This window comes from Tachypleus tridentatus, chromosome 1 (assembly GCF_004210375.1).
Source record: "Tachypleus tridentatus isolate NWPU-2018 chromosome 1, ASM421037v1, whole genome shotgun sequence".
NCBI lineage: Eukaryota > Metazoa > Arthropoda > Merostomata > Xiphosura > Limulidae > Tachypleus > Tachypleus tridentatus.
This window is the reverse complement of record NC_134825.1, coordinates 61,666,593-61,685,007: the sequence shown is the minus strand read 5'-3', so window position 1 is coordinate 61,685,007 and position 18,415 is coordinate 61,666,593. Positions and strand designations below refer to the sequence as shown.

Here is an 18,415-nt window from a genome sequence, read left to right as displayed (position 1 = left end):
TTGCCATTTAATTTTTACTGTTTAACACTAGTTTGTTGTTCATAGGTATTATTAGTAATTAGTATTGTCACTGCTAGTAGATTTTGTTAATTTATTTTTACTGCGTGGTTCCAATACGTTCAGGATCAAATGTGCAGATCTAGCAAATATAAAGTAGTGAGAAACTCGCGTAATCAGTGGGTTAAAATTGTAGTAATTCCCGATTTGTATCTTGAGACAGTTGGTATGGGTATTAAAACTTTCATTAAAGTAAAGTGGAGAGTAACGTTTCGACCTTCTAGGTCATTTCAGGTTAATGAGCCAGAAGGCCGAAACTTTGTTCTATATTTTTTATAAAAGTTTTAATACCCATTCCAACCGTCTTGAAACACATTTTACGTCAAGTTGGCTTCTTGTCATCACGATTTAATTCCAGCTTTCTTAAAATACGCGTTAGTTAAAACATTTAATAAAGATAACGTTGAAAAGTTCCATTTGCAAATGTTATAAATCCATCCTAAGTGGATATTTTGCGTAGCTATAATTGTGCTTATTTCCATTGTTCCCTTACTAGATATTAGGTTAGAAACAAAAGGAACGATGTGGAAACGTATATCTCCTTCATAATTGTGTTAAAGAATGGAATTCCCATACGATACATACACGTGTTGTTAAATCAAAAGACTGGTTTCTATTCAAGAGTTAACCCAGGCAGAACGTACATGTATGTGTACGTAATGATGCTGCAAGTTTAACCAGCGTATTATCTGTGTGAAAACCAATATGTATCTTTAACAAAGTACCTTGAGAAAGATGAAAAGGTTGTGTCTGCACCAGATTATCGATCTGTGCTGGTTCTTTTATCTGGTGCATGTATTGAACTTGCTTGTGCGCAGTTATTTATTTGTACATGGAAGAAGTAGACATCACGTACTTTATCCACTCGTTGTTGTTGTTGGCTTAACTCGAAGTTTTATGTAAACCACAATGTTTCATAAATATAAATTTTATATAAAACTCGAATAAGTTGCAAAAAATACGAGAAAAAGTTTTATCTTTTAAAATGTCGCTCTTAATTTATGCTTTTTAAATTTATCATATCTGAATATTTAATCATTGTGTGTGTGTGTGTGTGTGGTTCTTGAATATCAAAATAATGTTAACACCGTCAAATAAGTTTTATGTTAAACATTTAATATAAAGAGCTTCAGAAATAGCCGTGAAGAAATTACTGAATATAAACGATAGATACCTTTGGCATATAGGTTCCTTTTATGTAGACAATCTAATTGTCTGTAATTTTGACACATTTTACTAAAATGATTTTTGTGTATGTATTATTTATTTGTTAACACAGTTGACACTGAAAGTTTTTTATGAAAACAGTTATGTTTACTTCTCATATATTCTAACATTTTTGGACTCTTGTTGTTTCTTTTTTACATTTCAGGAAATCTATTGTATTAAACTAGTAATGTATATCCTCAAACGTTACGTAATAAAAAGTCCGAAATGTATCAACTGGTGTGTGACAGCTAGACATGAGCTTAACATTTGTGCGTGTTAAACTTGCGTTCTTAATAGAAAAAAATCGCATTTTCTTTCTCATATGATCAAAGGTTTTGGTCTTCTTAGAAAGACGTTCTTACCTCGCCCACCATCGTATCTCTCCATATTTAGAACACATTTTGCCCATACGACTGTAATATATAATGCTGAAGTGAATTTTCTGTTGAACTTAAAGCTTCTCATAATATTAGTAAGCGTCAGTAAATCCTAATATATTTTGGATGTCATTGGATAAAAAAGTTAGATAAACCGAATGTTTTCACCGCATTAGCAGAACTTTTTTACTTTGTAAATTGTCCAACACTTCAGTTATGCCTGCAGCAAAATTTCGTTGTAGGTAAAACGAGGATGGGTGGGTTGTGGAGGAAATGTCGGTCTTGTATCTGTTGCTTATTCCTGTTTAAAATAGATAGTAGTAATTATGATGGTCAGTCCATTACTAATTCACGCTGTGTATGTTTATAAATTTGTTTCTCCACAAATTCTTCCCACAGCTAACAGGACCAGAATTGGCAGGCGAAACTTTTTTTTTTATATATATGGTGTAGCCTTTAACCCTTATTTCTTTGGAATATCAATTGGAGCTGAAACATACCCAGAACACAAGGTCGCTCAAAATGACAGATGATGGGAGGGGAGGGTGCACGAGTATGTTGGTAAGATTGCTGATCTCTGGCCTCAGATTTTGTACCCATGGTTCTTCTCTTGATTCCGCGAACGCTATTGTGGAAATTATGTTAATATTCCAATTCACAAGCAAACAAAACCAAATTTAGTACATGTGTTTGTTTTAGTGTTTCAAACAAAAACAATTCGGAGATAAGAAAGAAACTGGTCGGTACATTATGGCTTCTGTGAATTATGAGAGGGCCTTTGAACTCTGCAGCGAAGCGTGGGCATTTTATGCTGTTATTACATGCATCTCTGTATTTTTACCACTAGCGACTCGGAGGGTTGGGGGGGGGCAATGTTGTAACATCCTCAGTCGTTAAGAACATATGCACTCACAAGACTAGGATATTCGTGACGTTGCCTTCCTACTCCAAAGCCGCTCCTCTGTTCATATCTCAACATCTATTCCAAGTAAGAGTAGCACTTAGATAATATTTTTCGAAATGTTGTGCGCATTATCAACACGTTAGCTAACATTCTGTTACCCATCTGGCATGATAGCTGTGTTCAGCAGGACACCGTGTTCATGTAAGATGATACTAACTCTGTGAAGAACTAGCTTCGGATTGCTTTCCGTGAACGAATCATCAGTAGGAAACTCTGCACGTTTGACCACCACGGCCACTGGATCTCACACCTGCAGATTTCTGGTTATTATGAGATTATCTGAAGGTGTTGGTGTACCAGAACATTTTTACACACCGACTATTGGCTTTAAAAACAACACTCAGCTCCACATTATTGTCATTCACGGTAGTCAACGTCATATGGAAGCTGTTACTAAGTGTTTTAATAAACAGTTGTCGATAACTCTAACTTTTCGCGTGTTCTATTACAATTACGTATGAATTTCAGGGGTAAAAAAAAATAAAAATTGGATTGATTGTTTTGGTTTAACTTAACGTAGCGCACGTATTTGGTACTCAGAGACGGGAAAATCTACAAACTGTCGAAATATGTTCCTCATGACCCCTTGTGTATCCACATAATTTTAATGTATATGTTACGGTTTGTGAGTTATAAGCAACGGGATGCATGAAGTCATTTGTCATCCTATATGTATGATTTGATGATGTATTTGAAATGTGACTTATCTCAATTGTTCGCTGATGAATGGAGGACTGCTTGAACGTTATGATTATTTTTTATGAACGTTTATTTATTATTATTATTAAGGCTGTTCTTCTAAGCAAAGTCACGTAATGGTGTTAACCGATAGTTTGAGCGTGAAATATGGAAATATTGTTAGGATATTTGAAAAATCTTTCGTATTAACTCGTATTTCGCGTATTGTTTTCTTTACAAAAACTACGAGATACGTAGTGTGAGAATATCGTCCACACACACAACTTAATAAAATTTTAAATAAAGAACCACTTTTACAACCAGAAACTTACCCCCGTTTTCCTTACTTTCATATACGTTTCCTGTGCTTAAAGTCTTAGGTAAAACCGAATTTTTATTTTACATGCTAAGTAATGGTAAAACTTAAAACAATATAATTTAATGTCTGGTTTAACCGAACGTTGTTAATGTATTTATTCTTCCTGTGAACAGTAAAACTTTCGGGCGTGACGTCGAAGCTAAACATGTTTTTTATCACAATTCCCACAGTTATAATAACATCTACTACTCAACCACTAATGCATTATACTCAGCCGTAGAGAAAGAATTTCCTGTTCCTTCTGAACTAGTCTATTTGTGTTTGTTTCGTGGAGCGGAGGTTTATTGAAAGCTCTCGTCATGTTAACAGACGCGGCCACCCTGTTGCAATCTTCTTGTGGGTGAAGATTCAGGTCAAACGACTTTTAATTTGCACGTTTTCAAACCAGTTTATAAATAGTGGATACACGTACTCCTACTATTTGTCACATAATAAGTCTTAGCTTTCTGGATAGATTTATTTCTTTGCAGCTTCACAAGACGATACAATTTTCAGCTATGTTAATTAGTACTGTGAACAGAATAATTTGAGTTTTGCTTCGGTAGGCCCTTTTTAGCAGGTGATTAAACTTTATGCCGTTAAATGTACCTGGAAGGTCACTGTGTCCATTTCTTTATTTTAGAAAGTCGCGAAAAGTTATACATGGGCTATCTGTGCATAGCTGTTCCTAAGTTTTAGCTGAGACTACAAGGAATGCAGCTAGTCAACAGTACCTATCATCATTTCTTGACTGCTCTTGTCTGATTTAAAAGTGAGATTTGACTGTCATCTTTACAACGTACCTATGGCCCATAAAGATTTTTTGTGGCAGCGGTTTACGAACCACGAATCTTCAAATGCGAAGTCCGTGCATGTTAATAAAGCCACGGTCAACCCGAGCATCCGAGTATGACCGAAATGGATATTATGCAATTATACACAAGGATATTTCAGTATAAAAAAAATATCGGCAAACTATTATAGTTTTCTTTCACAGAAAGGGAAAAGTAAAAAACTAAGACGTTTACTATACATATGAACGTTTACAATATTCAAATTCGAAAATATGAACTTTTATGTATGTAAAATATAAAAATATGAACTAGAAGTGTTGTGTAACTGAACCGTCAGCCAATGCTGAATTATCGGTAACAGATGTAATAAATTGTGTTCCAATGTTTTCATGTTTTTCAAAATCGTCGTATATTTTGCTTTCACATGCCAATATATGACCAGGTGGGTTAAGGCGTTTTACTCGTAATCTGAGGGTCGTGGGTTCGAATCCCCGTCACTTCAAACGTACTCGCCCTTTCAGCCGTGGGGGGCGTTATAATATGACGGTCAATGGTGGTGGGTGGTGATGACTAGCTGCCTTCCCTCTAGTCTTACACTGCTAAATTAGGGACGGCTAGCACAGATAGCCATCGAGTAGCTTTGTGCGAAATTCCAAAACAAACAAACAAATATCTTTTGAAATTACCTGAAATAATACTTGGTTAAATTATAATGTGGGTGTGGTTTGGATTTGGCATCAGAAGAAAAATATCAGTTGTTACAATGTTTCAAGGAAAAATACAAAAACAAATCATTTCTAAATGTAAAATAATGTATGTTACTAAATCATAAACATACACCGAAAACAGTATTTTCATCTGAAAAAAATTGCTCTCATAACTTTTTTCAGTTTCTTTAAATTAATTGTCATAAAATCCAATTCCAAATTTATGAAAAGTTTTGAGATACTGAACGTTGTGTTCCACAACACGTTAATAATAATAACGTACATTTTTCTTCTCTGTCGGATCAAAGTGTAATCTTTCTGTGCGTTTCAAAACTGTTCATGATGGTTCATACAAAACTCCATTGCTGAAGCAACACTTCACTTAAAGTGACTCATCGCATTTTTACTGATAGCAACGTATGAAGCAGGGGAAGTGCAGGTTCTGGTTCACACATGAAAATAAAAGGGTTGAATCACGTATTATTCATGCCAGGATTTTTTTTTAATGCTAGAAAAGCAGTAGTTACATTAAACCTTTTGATTGTTGAATATCTCGATGAGTTGTAAAGCTAGTCCAAAGCTAACTAACGATCTTTTTACTTACTTGCTTTATTATTATGTTTATTAATTAATTTGAACTACACTACGAAACTTTTGATGTCCCTGTAAAGAAAAAAAAAATCCCCAAAGATAGTAAATGTACGGATGGCTAATATCAAGCCTTCAGAAACAATACAAACAAGACATAAGGGATGGCATTTGCATTAGCGCTACATAATTATGAAAATTGCATCCCTACTATCTTCTTTGTATTGTTTTGAAAGATTGGTATTATCTCTACCTACATTTATTCCCTTATTTGAAAAGTTTTTCTTCTTTTGAATGCAATGTTGTAATAGATGCGAGAAAGCTGTATTTGTAACCAATTTCTAAATACAATGAGGTGTTTCACTTATAATATTTATTGTTTATCTATTAGTTGCTGGTAATTGTTTTATTCTGTACTTTTTGATGAACACCAGATGTCTGTAAGAAAACTAACATTTGGGGGTAATCAATCAGTTTTTAAAATTAGAATTTTGTGTGTGTGTTTTTAACTACTGCTAGTTATTAATCATAAAAGCGGATACTTTATTTGAAACTATTTCACCTCGATTAATTTGGTTGACACCATTGCAACAGAGAGAACAAGAAATTCAAACTTTTTTTTTGTGTGGTATTGACAGATATTCTCAGGACTTGTGACTCAGTCATAACATAGATACTGTTATAAAAGGAAACAGTATATAGTATTATATATCGAACGCCATTTCGATAAACAGTTCCAACCATCCACACGTAGGCAGTGCTATCGTCTGCCTGATAAGCCAGGAAAAGATTCGACAAATAAAAAATGTCTGGACGTTTGTAATGATTAGTGAATTTTATTCATATTTATGTTCCGTTCTGTATCTGTTACTTTATTATCTTGTTTAGTATACTTTCAAAACGAAACCAATGAATTCAAAATGCGAGACTGCGTTCAATTTTTCTGTTGAATTAACTACTGTTTTTACTTTGGTCAAAAGGCAATGCGAAAAATAAAGGCACTCTTATTTCCCTACGAATGCCATAAGAATGTTAAAAGAAAACATATGTTGGTGCAAAGAAACTGGAATTCTTAAAAAAAAAATGTTCCTGGTTCTGGACAGCCATCTTTGTTTGTGAGAACAGTAGCGGATGTCGCTCAGAATATCCAAGAACAATCTAAGAAGTTTTCTTTTTAGATGACAAATGGAAAGGTTTCTCCTCAAGAATTTGATTTGTGAAATAATAATAATAATAAAAATTAGAAGCTCAAAGATTGTGTACCGTTAAGGATGGTAATCCACCTTTGGGACTTTACACAGTATCTGTTGGCTAGATCAATGTATGAAATGTGGCTAGAAAACATCATTTGGGTAGACTGAACTCATTTTCATTTCAATGTATATGCGGACTCAAGAAATATTATTTACGCCCACAAGAATCTACGTGCAGTTTACAGAAGTTTATTAATGATCCTCATGTTACTGTGTGGTTCAGCTTCACCAGCACTTTTATTACCTGTCTTTATTTCTTTGAAATTGTTGATTGAATGTGCTGTACCCAAACTGTCTCAGTAAACGACGTCCATTATGATAAAAATGCTGAAAGAGCACGTTATTCCACACCCAGAGGATCGAGGGAATGAGTTCTTTATATTCTAACAAATGTACCATCTTGTAGGCTGTTAACGAATACGATCTCTGAAGACGATCATAACTCGTTCGTTTACGCAAGAAAGAACGGCGATATCCGCACACATTACATTCAGAGGGATGCATATCAGAATAGCCTTAGAGATCTGAAGATTTTCATTAGAGGAGAGCTTGCGAGAATCAGTAAACACACACAAGAAAATATGATGCTTCTACTCGCTTCATTCGGTGATAAGTTTTGCAAGCTGGTTGAGCCGAGTGAGACGGAAATTGTATTTAATACCTTCTGCGACAATTTTTGAAACGCGTTGTAGTATGTCCATGCGTTCTTCAATAGTTTTCAAAACTGTTTTATTTCTAATCGCCCCATGTTTTGAAGAATACGAAAAGTTCATATGAACGTGCGAAATTCTGCAAAAAATAACATCTGCATAAAAGCTTTCATTAATCGTCTAGCTGATTAATCATATAATACTTACCTTTTACTCTAAATAAGTTCAAATAAAGCGTTCCTCGATTAACACTCCCAGCAATCCCAGCTACCGCCTGCCTGATAAGCCAGTAAAGGATCATACAAATATAAAAAAGAATCCGAAACAATTACTCGTTATATTTACTTTCGAAGAAATTACAACAGATAATAAGTTTTAACTCGTAATGCACAGGTTTGCAAACTACGTTTTGTGGTCCAAACCGATGGTGTTATTTATAAAAATTGATATTGAATTTATTTTTAAGAATTGATATACATTTATAAAATGAGTTATTTTGAAAATACTTAAGCTGATGTGATGACGTTATTATTGCTTCTGTTAACGGCTGTGCTACAGAAAATACAAAAATGTTTTGTTATTAACCCTGAAACGACGGCCATCATCAATTGATGTTGCTATCTACAACATTCCCGCTGTTTAAGGGTTAACCACAAAGTCACACAAAGGGCTGTCTGTGCTCTGTCTACCACTGGTATCGAAACCTGGTTTATAGTAGTATGAATCCGCAGACATGCCACTAGGGGGCAAATATAGAAATAAACAAAATAACATGGATAAAATTTAATAGAAAGTAGCACATCGTATTACTACATATTGAATTTTGTTTCGTTTGTTTGGAATTAAGCACAAAGCTACACAATGGGCTATATGTGCTCTACCAACCACGGGTGTCGAAACTCGGTTTCTAGCGTTGCAAGTCCACAGACATGCCGTTGTGCCACTAGAAAGGGGGGCATCATATTGAAATCAGAAGTACCATCATATATTAAGATTGTTTATTTATTCCAAACTAATTTTCACATAGACTAGCGTAATTTATCGATTTTTTTTTTAATTCAAGTTTTCCAACAAACTTAGTACTGGATTGAATGCAGTTATGGAATCAGATAGATGTTTTTAGGCTTTTCGTCGTCATGAAAGTATATATTATTTATTCATGTGTTACTGCAATGCTAATTAAACCCGTTGAAATTAGTCTCTCACATGTACCCAAGCCCATGGTGACTTGTGTTTTTCCAGTGGAATTCCCTTTAGAAAGATCATTACCATTTTATATTGTGTAACGGATTTAACGTTATACGTTTTTTAATACCTACGTTTGTTTCAGTTTCATGCACATTATTGGATGTGCGTTACCAGAGATGCCAACCATTACGATTTGAGCGTAATCATTACGATTTTGGTGTATACATTACGACTATACGCTCATACAGAGAAATATTACGACTTGTTCCAACTCCCAAATTATTATATATTATATGGGCCTATACAATAAAATGATGAATTGTTCCCCCAGGGCTTGAAAGGGGAGAACAGAAAATATCTAGTGAGATACAGATAAGTTTTGATAATAAATAAAAGATATAGTCCAAATGGCTACTTGCGATAATTATGTTTATGCTTGAAATAATAAAAAAATATTTATCTCCGACGTCTTCCAATAGTTTGAGTGCGGTGCTTCTCCATACTGGGTACGTGGGGAATTCATAGTTACGTCATCAGTGCTTGTCAGCCAATCAGCGCTCGCGAAGATGGGTATTTCTCGTTTTCTAAGCGGCATAGAAACACCAATGCAATCGTTCACAAGTTGGGAAAAACAAATGCCTCGTTCACCATACTGTCTTGTTTCTGGCAAATCTAAAAGGACTAAAACTGTGAATCAAAAAATTAGGAAAGAGTATAGTGCAAAATATCCGGTCATTGCATTAAAAGTCCGTGACAGTCATGCGTTTTGTACAGTTTGTCACATCGATTTTTCTGTGGCGCATGGCGGGATAAACGATTATTCCAGATATACAAAATCGGCATCTCACCAACAAAAGGCTGAGGCAAAGACAAAAAACGATGCAGATAACAACATTTATGAGTATGAATTGAGAATATGAAACTATAAATGTAGAAGTGATGTTCACGCAATGCGTCATTGCTCATAATTTGACCCCAGCTGTAGCCGATCATGCAGGACATCTATTCAAAAAAATGTTTCCAGACTCTGATATAGCGAAAAAATATGGCCATGATAGAACCAAAACTACAGCCATTGGACAAATATTGGTTTGTGAAGATGACAAAATGATTTCAAGCATACTTACGAACAGTGTTTACAGTTTAGCCACAGATGGATCTACAGACATAGATGATTCAAAACTGTATCCAGTGGTTGTATGATATCTGTACAGGCTCTGTTTACAATCATTACGCTCAATCATTTGAAATAGTTGGCATTTCTGCATTACGCAAGTCTCGCCTGTTCTCTAAATTTGTAAATATTCTATAGAATAAGAATAAACAATATACATTTTACAAAAACACTAGCATACATTCAAATATTGAAATTTCGAGAATTTTGCCAAATGAGTGTAAAAACTAACCATTGCAAGGCGCCGAAAAACAGTAATAGAATGTTGGTGATCAGCTATAGTTAGTATACTATAAGCATCGGAAGCTATATTTGTGATTAACGATTATTAATAGGAAAACTCTGGATCAGGAACGTTTACAAATTTCGAACATTGCGCACCAGAACTATTAAACTTCAGAGAATTAACTTCGGATGTTAGTATTTTTACGAAAACCATCGCATCGTAATTCAGTCTTGGTGTCATAGTCTTAGTATTCTTACCTGCTATGGGACATCCACTCAAGACGAGGTACCATGGTTCCTATGAGGTTGTTTGGAAAGTCAGTGAAATAGACTGTGTTGTAAAAGCATCTAAACGTCGAAAGACCATATTAATGTGTTGAAACCCTATCACATCAGAGATGCATCTTAAAATATTTTAGCCATTGAATATTTTGTTGATACTCATGACAACCTCTTTGACTCAGACACCCATAAGTTTGAAAATATTGGAGATGAATGCAGTATCAAACTGAGTAATTTTGAGATTTTGGCCAGTCTTGATTCAAAACTCGATCACTTGCATCATAAAGAGAAATATCAACTTGCTGGTTTATTGACTGAATATGAAATTATATTTCCTGATGTTCCTTGTCAAACCAACATTGTCTTTCATCATGTAGATATAGATGATGCTTTTCCTGTTAGACAACATCCCTATATGTGAATCCAATCAAAGCTGATAAAATGCACAAAGAAATATCTAATATGCTGAAAATCCAGAAGAAGTGATTGGATATCACCTTTATGTACTGGTTCCTAACTGATGGTTTCGTTAGATTATGTACAGACTTTCACAAAGTGAATGCTTTGACAAAGACAGATTCCTATCCCATTCCAAGAACTGGGGATTGTACGAGGGCTATTCAAAAAATACGCGGACTGACGTCATAAAATAAAATGTACTTTATTTAGAAGTTGCAGGTCTGGGACCCCTTCAAAGTACTCTCCTCCCCAACGCACACACTTATCCCAACGGTGTTTCCACTTGTTGAAACAGTCCTGGTACGCTTCTTTTGTAAGGTTCTCCAGCTCCTTCGTCGCATTTGCCTTAATCTCGGGAATCGTCTCAAATCTTCTTCCTTTCAAGGGTCTTTTGAAATTGGAGGAACAAGAATAAATCGTAAGGAGCAAGGTCAGATAAGTAGGGAGGTGGGGAAGAACAGTGATCGAGTGTGTGGCCAAAAAACTCACGAGTTCTGAGGCACAAATTTCGCAGCAACGCGGTGCATCTTCAATTTTTCGGTCAAAATCTCGTAACAAGATCCAACTGATATCCCACACTCTTCAGCAAGCTCCTGACAGTCAGACGTCGATTTGCCCGCACCAGGGTGTTGATTTTGTCGACGTGTGGGTCGTCAGTTGACGTGGAAGGACGTCTAGGACGCTCATCATCTTCAATGGACTGTCGACCATCCTTAAAACGTTCATGCCACTTGAAACATGCCGTACGCTTCATAGCAACATCACCGTAAGCCGTGTTAAGCATAGCAAAAGTTTCAGTCACAGATTTTCCAAGTTTAACACAAAATTTCACAGCAAGTCGTTGCTCCTTCAGGTCATTCATTCTGAAATCCACCAAACGAAAAAATCGCATTTCACTTAAAACCGCGTAGCTAATACACAAATGAAGATATCTGCAATAGGGAAATGGCGTCGTAATCAGCTGATCTGTGCGAACCTAGCGACACCAAGCGGATTCTCCTGGAACCAACTGGAGCCGCGTAATTCAAACAGTCCGCGTATTTTTTGAACAGACCTCGTATTGATAAAATTGGAATAGTCAGATGTATCACAAAATGTGACTTACTGAAGGGATACTGAGCTGTTTCTCTAACTGACAGGGCAAAAGAAATTGTTTTTGTTAATCCTGATGGATTATACAGTACAGGTAAAGCCGTTTGGGTTGATTGATTATTTGGAATTAAGCATAAAGCTACAAATTGGCTCTCTGTGTTCTGCTCGCCACGGGTATCAAAACGTGGTTTCTAGCGATGTGAGTCTTCAGACTCCTCTGGGAGCCCGTTTTGTGTGAACATTTCTCAAGCAACTTTTCAGCAAATGATGAATCGGTGTCTAAACAATCTGTCAGATGTTGGAATTTATGTTGATGATATTGTAATTTACAGTAACACAGTGGAAGAACACTATGTGTATTATGTAATGTTTTTGAGAGGTTTAATTAAGCTAATATCACTATAAATTTGGCAAAAAGTTACTTTTGTAAAGCCAAAGCTGTTTACTTAGGTCATGTTGTAGGTCATGATCATATTTCTTCAATTCAAGCCAAAGTTTGATGCACTATGAATTATCTAACCCATATAACCAAGAAAAGTTTGGGATTTTTGGTAATGGCTGATTATTATAGAAAGTTTTGTAAACAAATTTACTGACATCACTATTCCATTAATAAACCTATTGAAGAAAAATCAAAAGTTCACACGGCCTGGCATGGCCAGGTGGTTAATGCACTCAACTCGTAATCCAAAGATCGCGGGTTCGAATCCCTGTCACACCAAACATGCTCGTCCTTTCAGCGGGGACGTTATATGTGACGGTCAATCCCACTATTCGTTGGTAAAAGAGTAACCCAAGAGTCGGTGGTGGGTGATGATAACTAGCTGTCTTCACTCTAGTCTTACACTGCTAAATTTGGGAGGGCTAGCGCAGTTAGCCCTCATGTAGCTTTGCGCGAAATTCAAAAACAAAACAAACAATCAAAAGTTCATATGGTCTAAAACATGCCAACCTACTTTTGAAAATGTTAAATTTTCATTGTGCACTTACCCTGTGTTGATGGCACCTGACTTTGACAAGTCTTTCGCATTAACTGTTGATGCCAACGATTGTGGTGCTGGTGCCATTCTGTTGCAATAAGATGACAGAGGTATTAAATACCCTGTATTTTATTTTTCTAAAAAATAACTCAAACCAAAAGAACTATTCAACTGTGGAAAAAGAAGCATTGGATTTATTGTTAGCTTTAGAACATTTTAGTGTGTATGTATATCTGCATCTCAACTACCTATCGTCATTTACACTGATCACAACCCATTAACGTTTTTAAACCAAATGAAGGGCAAAAACAGAATGCTCGTAAATTGGAGTTTAACACCAAAGAGTATGATTTGAAGATAAGTGCTGATGCACTTTCACGTGCAATGTAATTTTATTATTATAAGGTTATTTGTTTTGACAGTTATGTACTGTCATGATTTTTGAAATTGTATAATTCTTTGACAGTTTATTGTATTTAATGTATTCTTATCAATGTATATGGGTGTGTGTGTGTGTGTGTGTGTGTGTGTGTGTGTGTGTGTGTATATATATATATATATATCAAAGGGATGGTGTAACGGATTTACGCTTATGCATTTAATTCGATATATACTTTGTTTCAGTTTAATGCATTAATATATCATGTTAAATATCTATTGCGCATGTCACGCCTTTTCTCGAATTTGTAGAAGATTCTCGAGAATGAAAATCAACAATATGTTGGACGAAAATATTATCGTACTTTCGAATATTGTTGAACTTTCGAGAAACTCGCCTGATGAGTTTAAAGGCTAGCCATCGCATGGCTAAGTATAGTCAGTATACTATAAGCATCGGAAGCTATACTTGTGATTAACGTTTATTACTGGGAAAACTTCAGATATTTGACTAGGAACATTTTATAGATTTCGAACATCACGAATCGTTCAACTTCAAAGAATTAACTTCGGACGTTACCAAGCCATCGCATAACTTCAACAGAAAACTTGCATCTGAAGAATAGTGTTAGCTAGCAATTCCGTCAAGTGAAGTGTATCTGTGTATCAACAAAAGTAATTTGCGTCTCGTGGACCTGGACTGTTGATAGAATATTCAGTTTCAGTTCAGATATAAGACTGAATATTGTTTGTGTGTTTGTACAATTGTTGTATGTAAATAATTATTTATAATAGCCGTTATTATAAGTTGTATTGTTTGTTTTTATATATTAAAAAGTATTTGTATTAAGAACTAAAATTGTGCATCAATCTTGTTAGCAACTATAAATTTTATTCATTTTAACATTTAATTAACTACTAATTCAAATTCAAATTTCCTTCTGTTTGAAATCATAGTATGTAACGTACATAATATAATAAATCGGAGATTCGTCCGAAATAAATTAGAATACTAGCATCAGTTATAGCAAAACAAATAAAATGAAATGAGAAGTTTGGGATCTTGAACGCTTTATAGAAGTTGCTGTGAAATGACGTATTTGATTAAAGTAGCTCAAAAGAAGGCTGGGGGTAATGATTTGTTGCCTTCTGTTTAGTCTCTAATTTCAAAATTATGTCATCTAGAACATTTATTCGCCGAGTAGCTTTGCGCGAAGAATAACGATAAGAGACCAGTTATGTATCGTACACTAAAAAGTCACGTGAACCTCACTCACCTGTAATTGCAGAACGTAATAAAATATTTTATCTCAAAAATGCTCCCAATTAAGTTCCTGATAATAATGAAATTCAGACACACTGAATATTTTGTTTTTATCAGTATTGAACGTGACTGAATATTTTGAATTTATTTTCGGTTTCAATGAAATCATATTCAAAAATAGGTTTAACTACTGATTCATCATAGATTCAACAAGTTGCGAATTTTGTTTCGGTACCCATAATAAAAGGAGATTTAGTATAAAGCTTCCACCATGTTTATTAAGACGAAAAGGAAAGTATTTTATTTGTTAAAAATGACTCTACCTACCAGAAACTAGTTTTAGTCGCAATTGAGCGGATATTAAAGATTCTAGCCCTACCATTTGCTTTCTTAGAACCATCACGTAAAAAACATCAATGTAAAGGAGTACATTTTTTTCTACCGTCACCTTGGAAAGTCGAGAACACAGTTCACCTACAAATGTCGGCAATGACGTTATTTGGATCTTAGTTGTTGGCTCCTGTGTCAGTCTAATAAGTTTTAAATACTAAAAATAAACAAGAAAACATATATAAATTCTCACTGTAAAGATATGACAATTAATAGTTTCGTTTTTAGTTTGCTTACTGAATAATTATATTTTCTTACAACTTGCTGTAAATTATAAAAGCTGTAATAGATTATCCTAGTTGTTCATGAACTTGAAAATACATATTCTCAAACGACGAATACCTGAATTGTGGTACCTGTGGGAATATTATTATATAAAAAAGCAATCTGATGAAAACGAAAAACAAGCATTTATTTTATACTGTTTTATTTTCATAGTTCGCGTAATATGGTGCTTATCTTACAGTATGGGGAGAACACTAGAAAATTAGAATATGACGGTTAAATTTGTTGGTAAGGATAGTCAATGAGTTAGCATGGGTGGTGTAGACTAGTTGCCTTCTGTTTGTTTTTGCCCCAAGTGGCAAAGATGAAGACTTATAAATCTAAAAACAGGTTTAAGTACCAGTGGCAGGCACAACACAGATAGTCCATTGTGCAAATATAATTCTTCTATCCTTTCACTTCAAAATTAGGGAATATTGCAAATAAACTACAGTAGCTTGTTTGCAAAATTCAATAAAGAAACAAATAAAACTAGCTAAAGTTGTTCGTATAAATTTTTTTAAATCTTCACTGACATAGTCAGTGTGTAATGTAGCAATGTTACATTTGATTAATAAAGTTAACCACTTATTTCCATTTTTAATTACAAAAAAATGACAACTGACCAAAGACAATTACATAACTTATTTTGTCTAACCTCAAAATATAAAAATGAATTTAAACAATTTCTGAAGCCTATTTCTATTATGTTTGATTTGCCCTTGTCCAGACTTAATAATGAAGGGAGGAATTTCTCCAAATCAGTATATCTCAGTGACAAGTGATAAATTGAATGATAGCTAGGATTTCACATTTATTTTAAATGCAAGTAATCACTTCTGTCCTTTCCACTTGAGAAAATATAATGAGTTAACTGGTTTGTACCTTTTGAGAGACACCTATATTAAATTCATTTTGTCCAAAGAAGAAAGTGGAATGAAACATAAAAAAAGAATAAGTAAACAACGTTTTTGTCAATAATTGTTAACAAAGGATTTATCTATTTACAAATCAGTAAAGCAGGTGTACTATTTATATATGAAATAGCATATAACAAAGTTTAGGGATAACAAGAAACCTATTGGTCCATCTTGGCTGTCCCATCCTCTGAACTAAAACTATTATATAAACTTCAAAGCCCCAGTCCTTATAAATATAGTTATCAAGCTTTCTCTTAAACTCATTTGAAAGTACTACCTACACAATATCTGAAGGCAATCCATTCCATAGACCAACCACGCTGTTAGAAAAGTAAAACTACCTCAGCTGAAGATAACTTCTAATATGCCAAAATTTATATTTGTGTCCCTTAGTCCTACCATTCTCACCACTAAGTACAAGAAAGATGATGCATCAACACTTAGTTTCCTTGACAGTCTTTAACACCTCAATCTGGTACATCCTAACTCAACATTATTTTCACTGTTTATTACTCCCTTTATAAGATTAAGGAAAGTTCACAAGTATGAGTTATTGTGGTTTTGTTTTTCTTTGTGCAGTCATATGTAGGTCTTGCACACTTGGTAGATAAAGATAAAAAGAAGTACTTTATAGTGAAGTGACTGAAACCTAAACTCCCTCTTCAACTACAAGTAAGCATTTTAGGTGTTATTATAACTCTGTGATACTTTTTATGAAGCTATTTCATGGTCAACACTTTTTTTTTTCAGGATGAAGAGGAAGAAATCAAACTTGAAATAAATGTTCTGAAAAAGGTAGGACAGTGATGATGACAGTAAACCTCAGCCATATTTAATTAATAATCGTTATTATTCATTACAATATTTTACAATAATGTTGAACTTATTAGAAAAAATTAGTTTATTTTTATATGAAAACATTTTCATATAACCATTATCTTAATTTCTGTTTGTTTTTTTCTTGTACAAAAAATTATTGTAGGTAAATTTTTGTTATACACACACACACACACACACACACACACACATCCATAAGTTCATAAACATTTTAAAGGGACAAAAAGGAGGTTATTAGCCTATTAGGGATGTTTCTTTCTGTTTACAGCTATAACAATCCTTTACTACTCATGTATTCATCCAGTCATTTCTTAAACTCAATTAAATTTTCTGCTTCCACCACCATTGAAGGTAGCTCATTCTAAAATCCAGCCACCCTGTTTGAATAGTCTCGTCAAGTTGTAATTCAGTGATGTGTAGTAATGTGAGCGATATGAAAATAAAAAGTTAAACACAAGCATTTCAAATCTTAAACTTCTTAAAATAAATAGTTGTGATTTAGAAAGAAATATAGCATTCATAAACAGGATGCCAGTTTTAAAACGTTTTTAAAAGTTCTCTTAGACTCTTTCCCTAAATTCACATACCTAGACCTGCACCTGCTTATATAACATTAAATAATTGTTATTGATTTTTGAAAAAATGGGTGGAGGAGTTTGGCTCTCCAAACCACCCCTTTAGATCTGTACTTGCTTATAAAGTAATAAAGATTACAGTTATTAACTTCTGAAAATAATGAAAGGAAGCCTGGACTTCTAAGACACCTTCTCCCCACTAGATCTGTGCCAGTTAACATAAAAAAAATTCAGTTGTTTCTGGAAAGAAATGTACGCAGAATCCAGAAACCCTTGATCCTTTCCCTAAATCCATGCTTGCTTATACAATATTGAAGAATACCCTGGCATATTTATAAATTAAAAGTATAACACAGCATAAAAGAATAAATAGATTTACACTTTATTTTACATTAAGTTGTCAGAGAGCTCTAAATAGTAGTTTTGAACTAATAAAGACAGAATGAGCTAGTTTAGTGGCTATGGGAATGAACCTGAGACTTCCCCACTACGTTGCTTTGTACTTAACAACAAACATAATGTTAATATTTTGATTACTTGAATTGTTGTTATAATCAAAAACAGTAAATAATCAGGAATCACAGTTATGATTTGTTGATTATTTTCATGACAAACTAACAGTGATTTTGATTAATCATGCAGTTGTTAGAAAAAAATCAAAACTGTAATAATTGGAATCACTAATTTTGATTAGTTTATTATTTTTATAATACTAACCAATAAATCAGTAATTCTGATTAACCAGTTAGTTT

The 18,415-nt window shown here is 34.2% G+C and overlaps 1 protein-coding gene across 3 annotated transcripts in view; it reads left to right on the top strand.

The window, feature by feature from the left end:
* Nucleotides 1-18,415, top strand: part of LOC143249840 (serine/threonine-protein kinase mig-15-like) — a 97,704-nt gene that overhangs the window by 35,410 nt on the left and 43,879 nt on the right. For all 3 annotated transcript variants that reach the window (XM_076500397.1, XM_076500388.1, XM_076500404.1), the window contains exon 4: nt 17,002-17,046. In XM_076500397.1, coding sequence (XP_076356512.1) covers nt 17,002-17,046 — 45 coding nt within the window. The remainder of the gene's footprint in view (nt 1-17,001; nt 17,047-18,415) is intronic.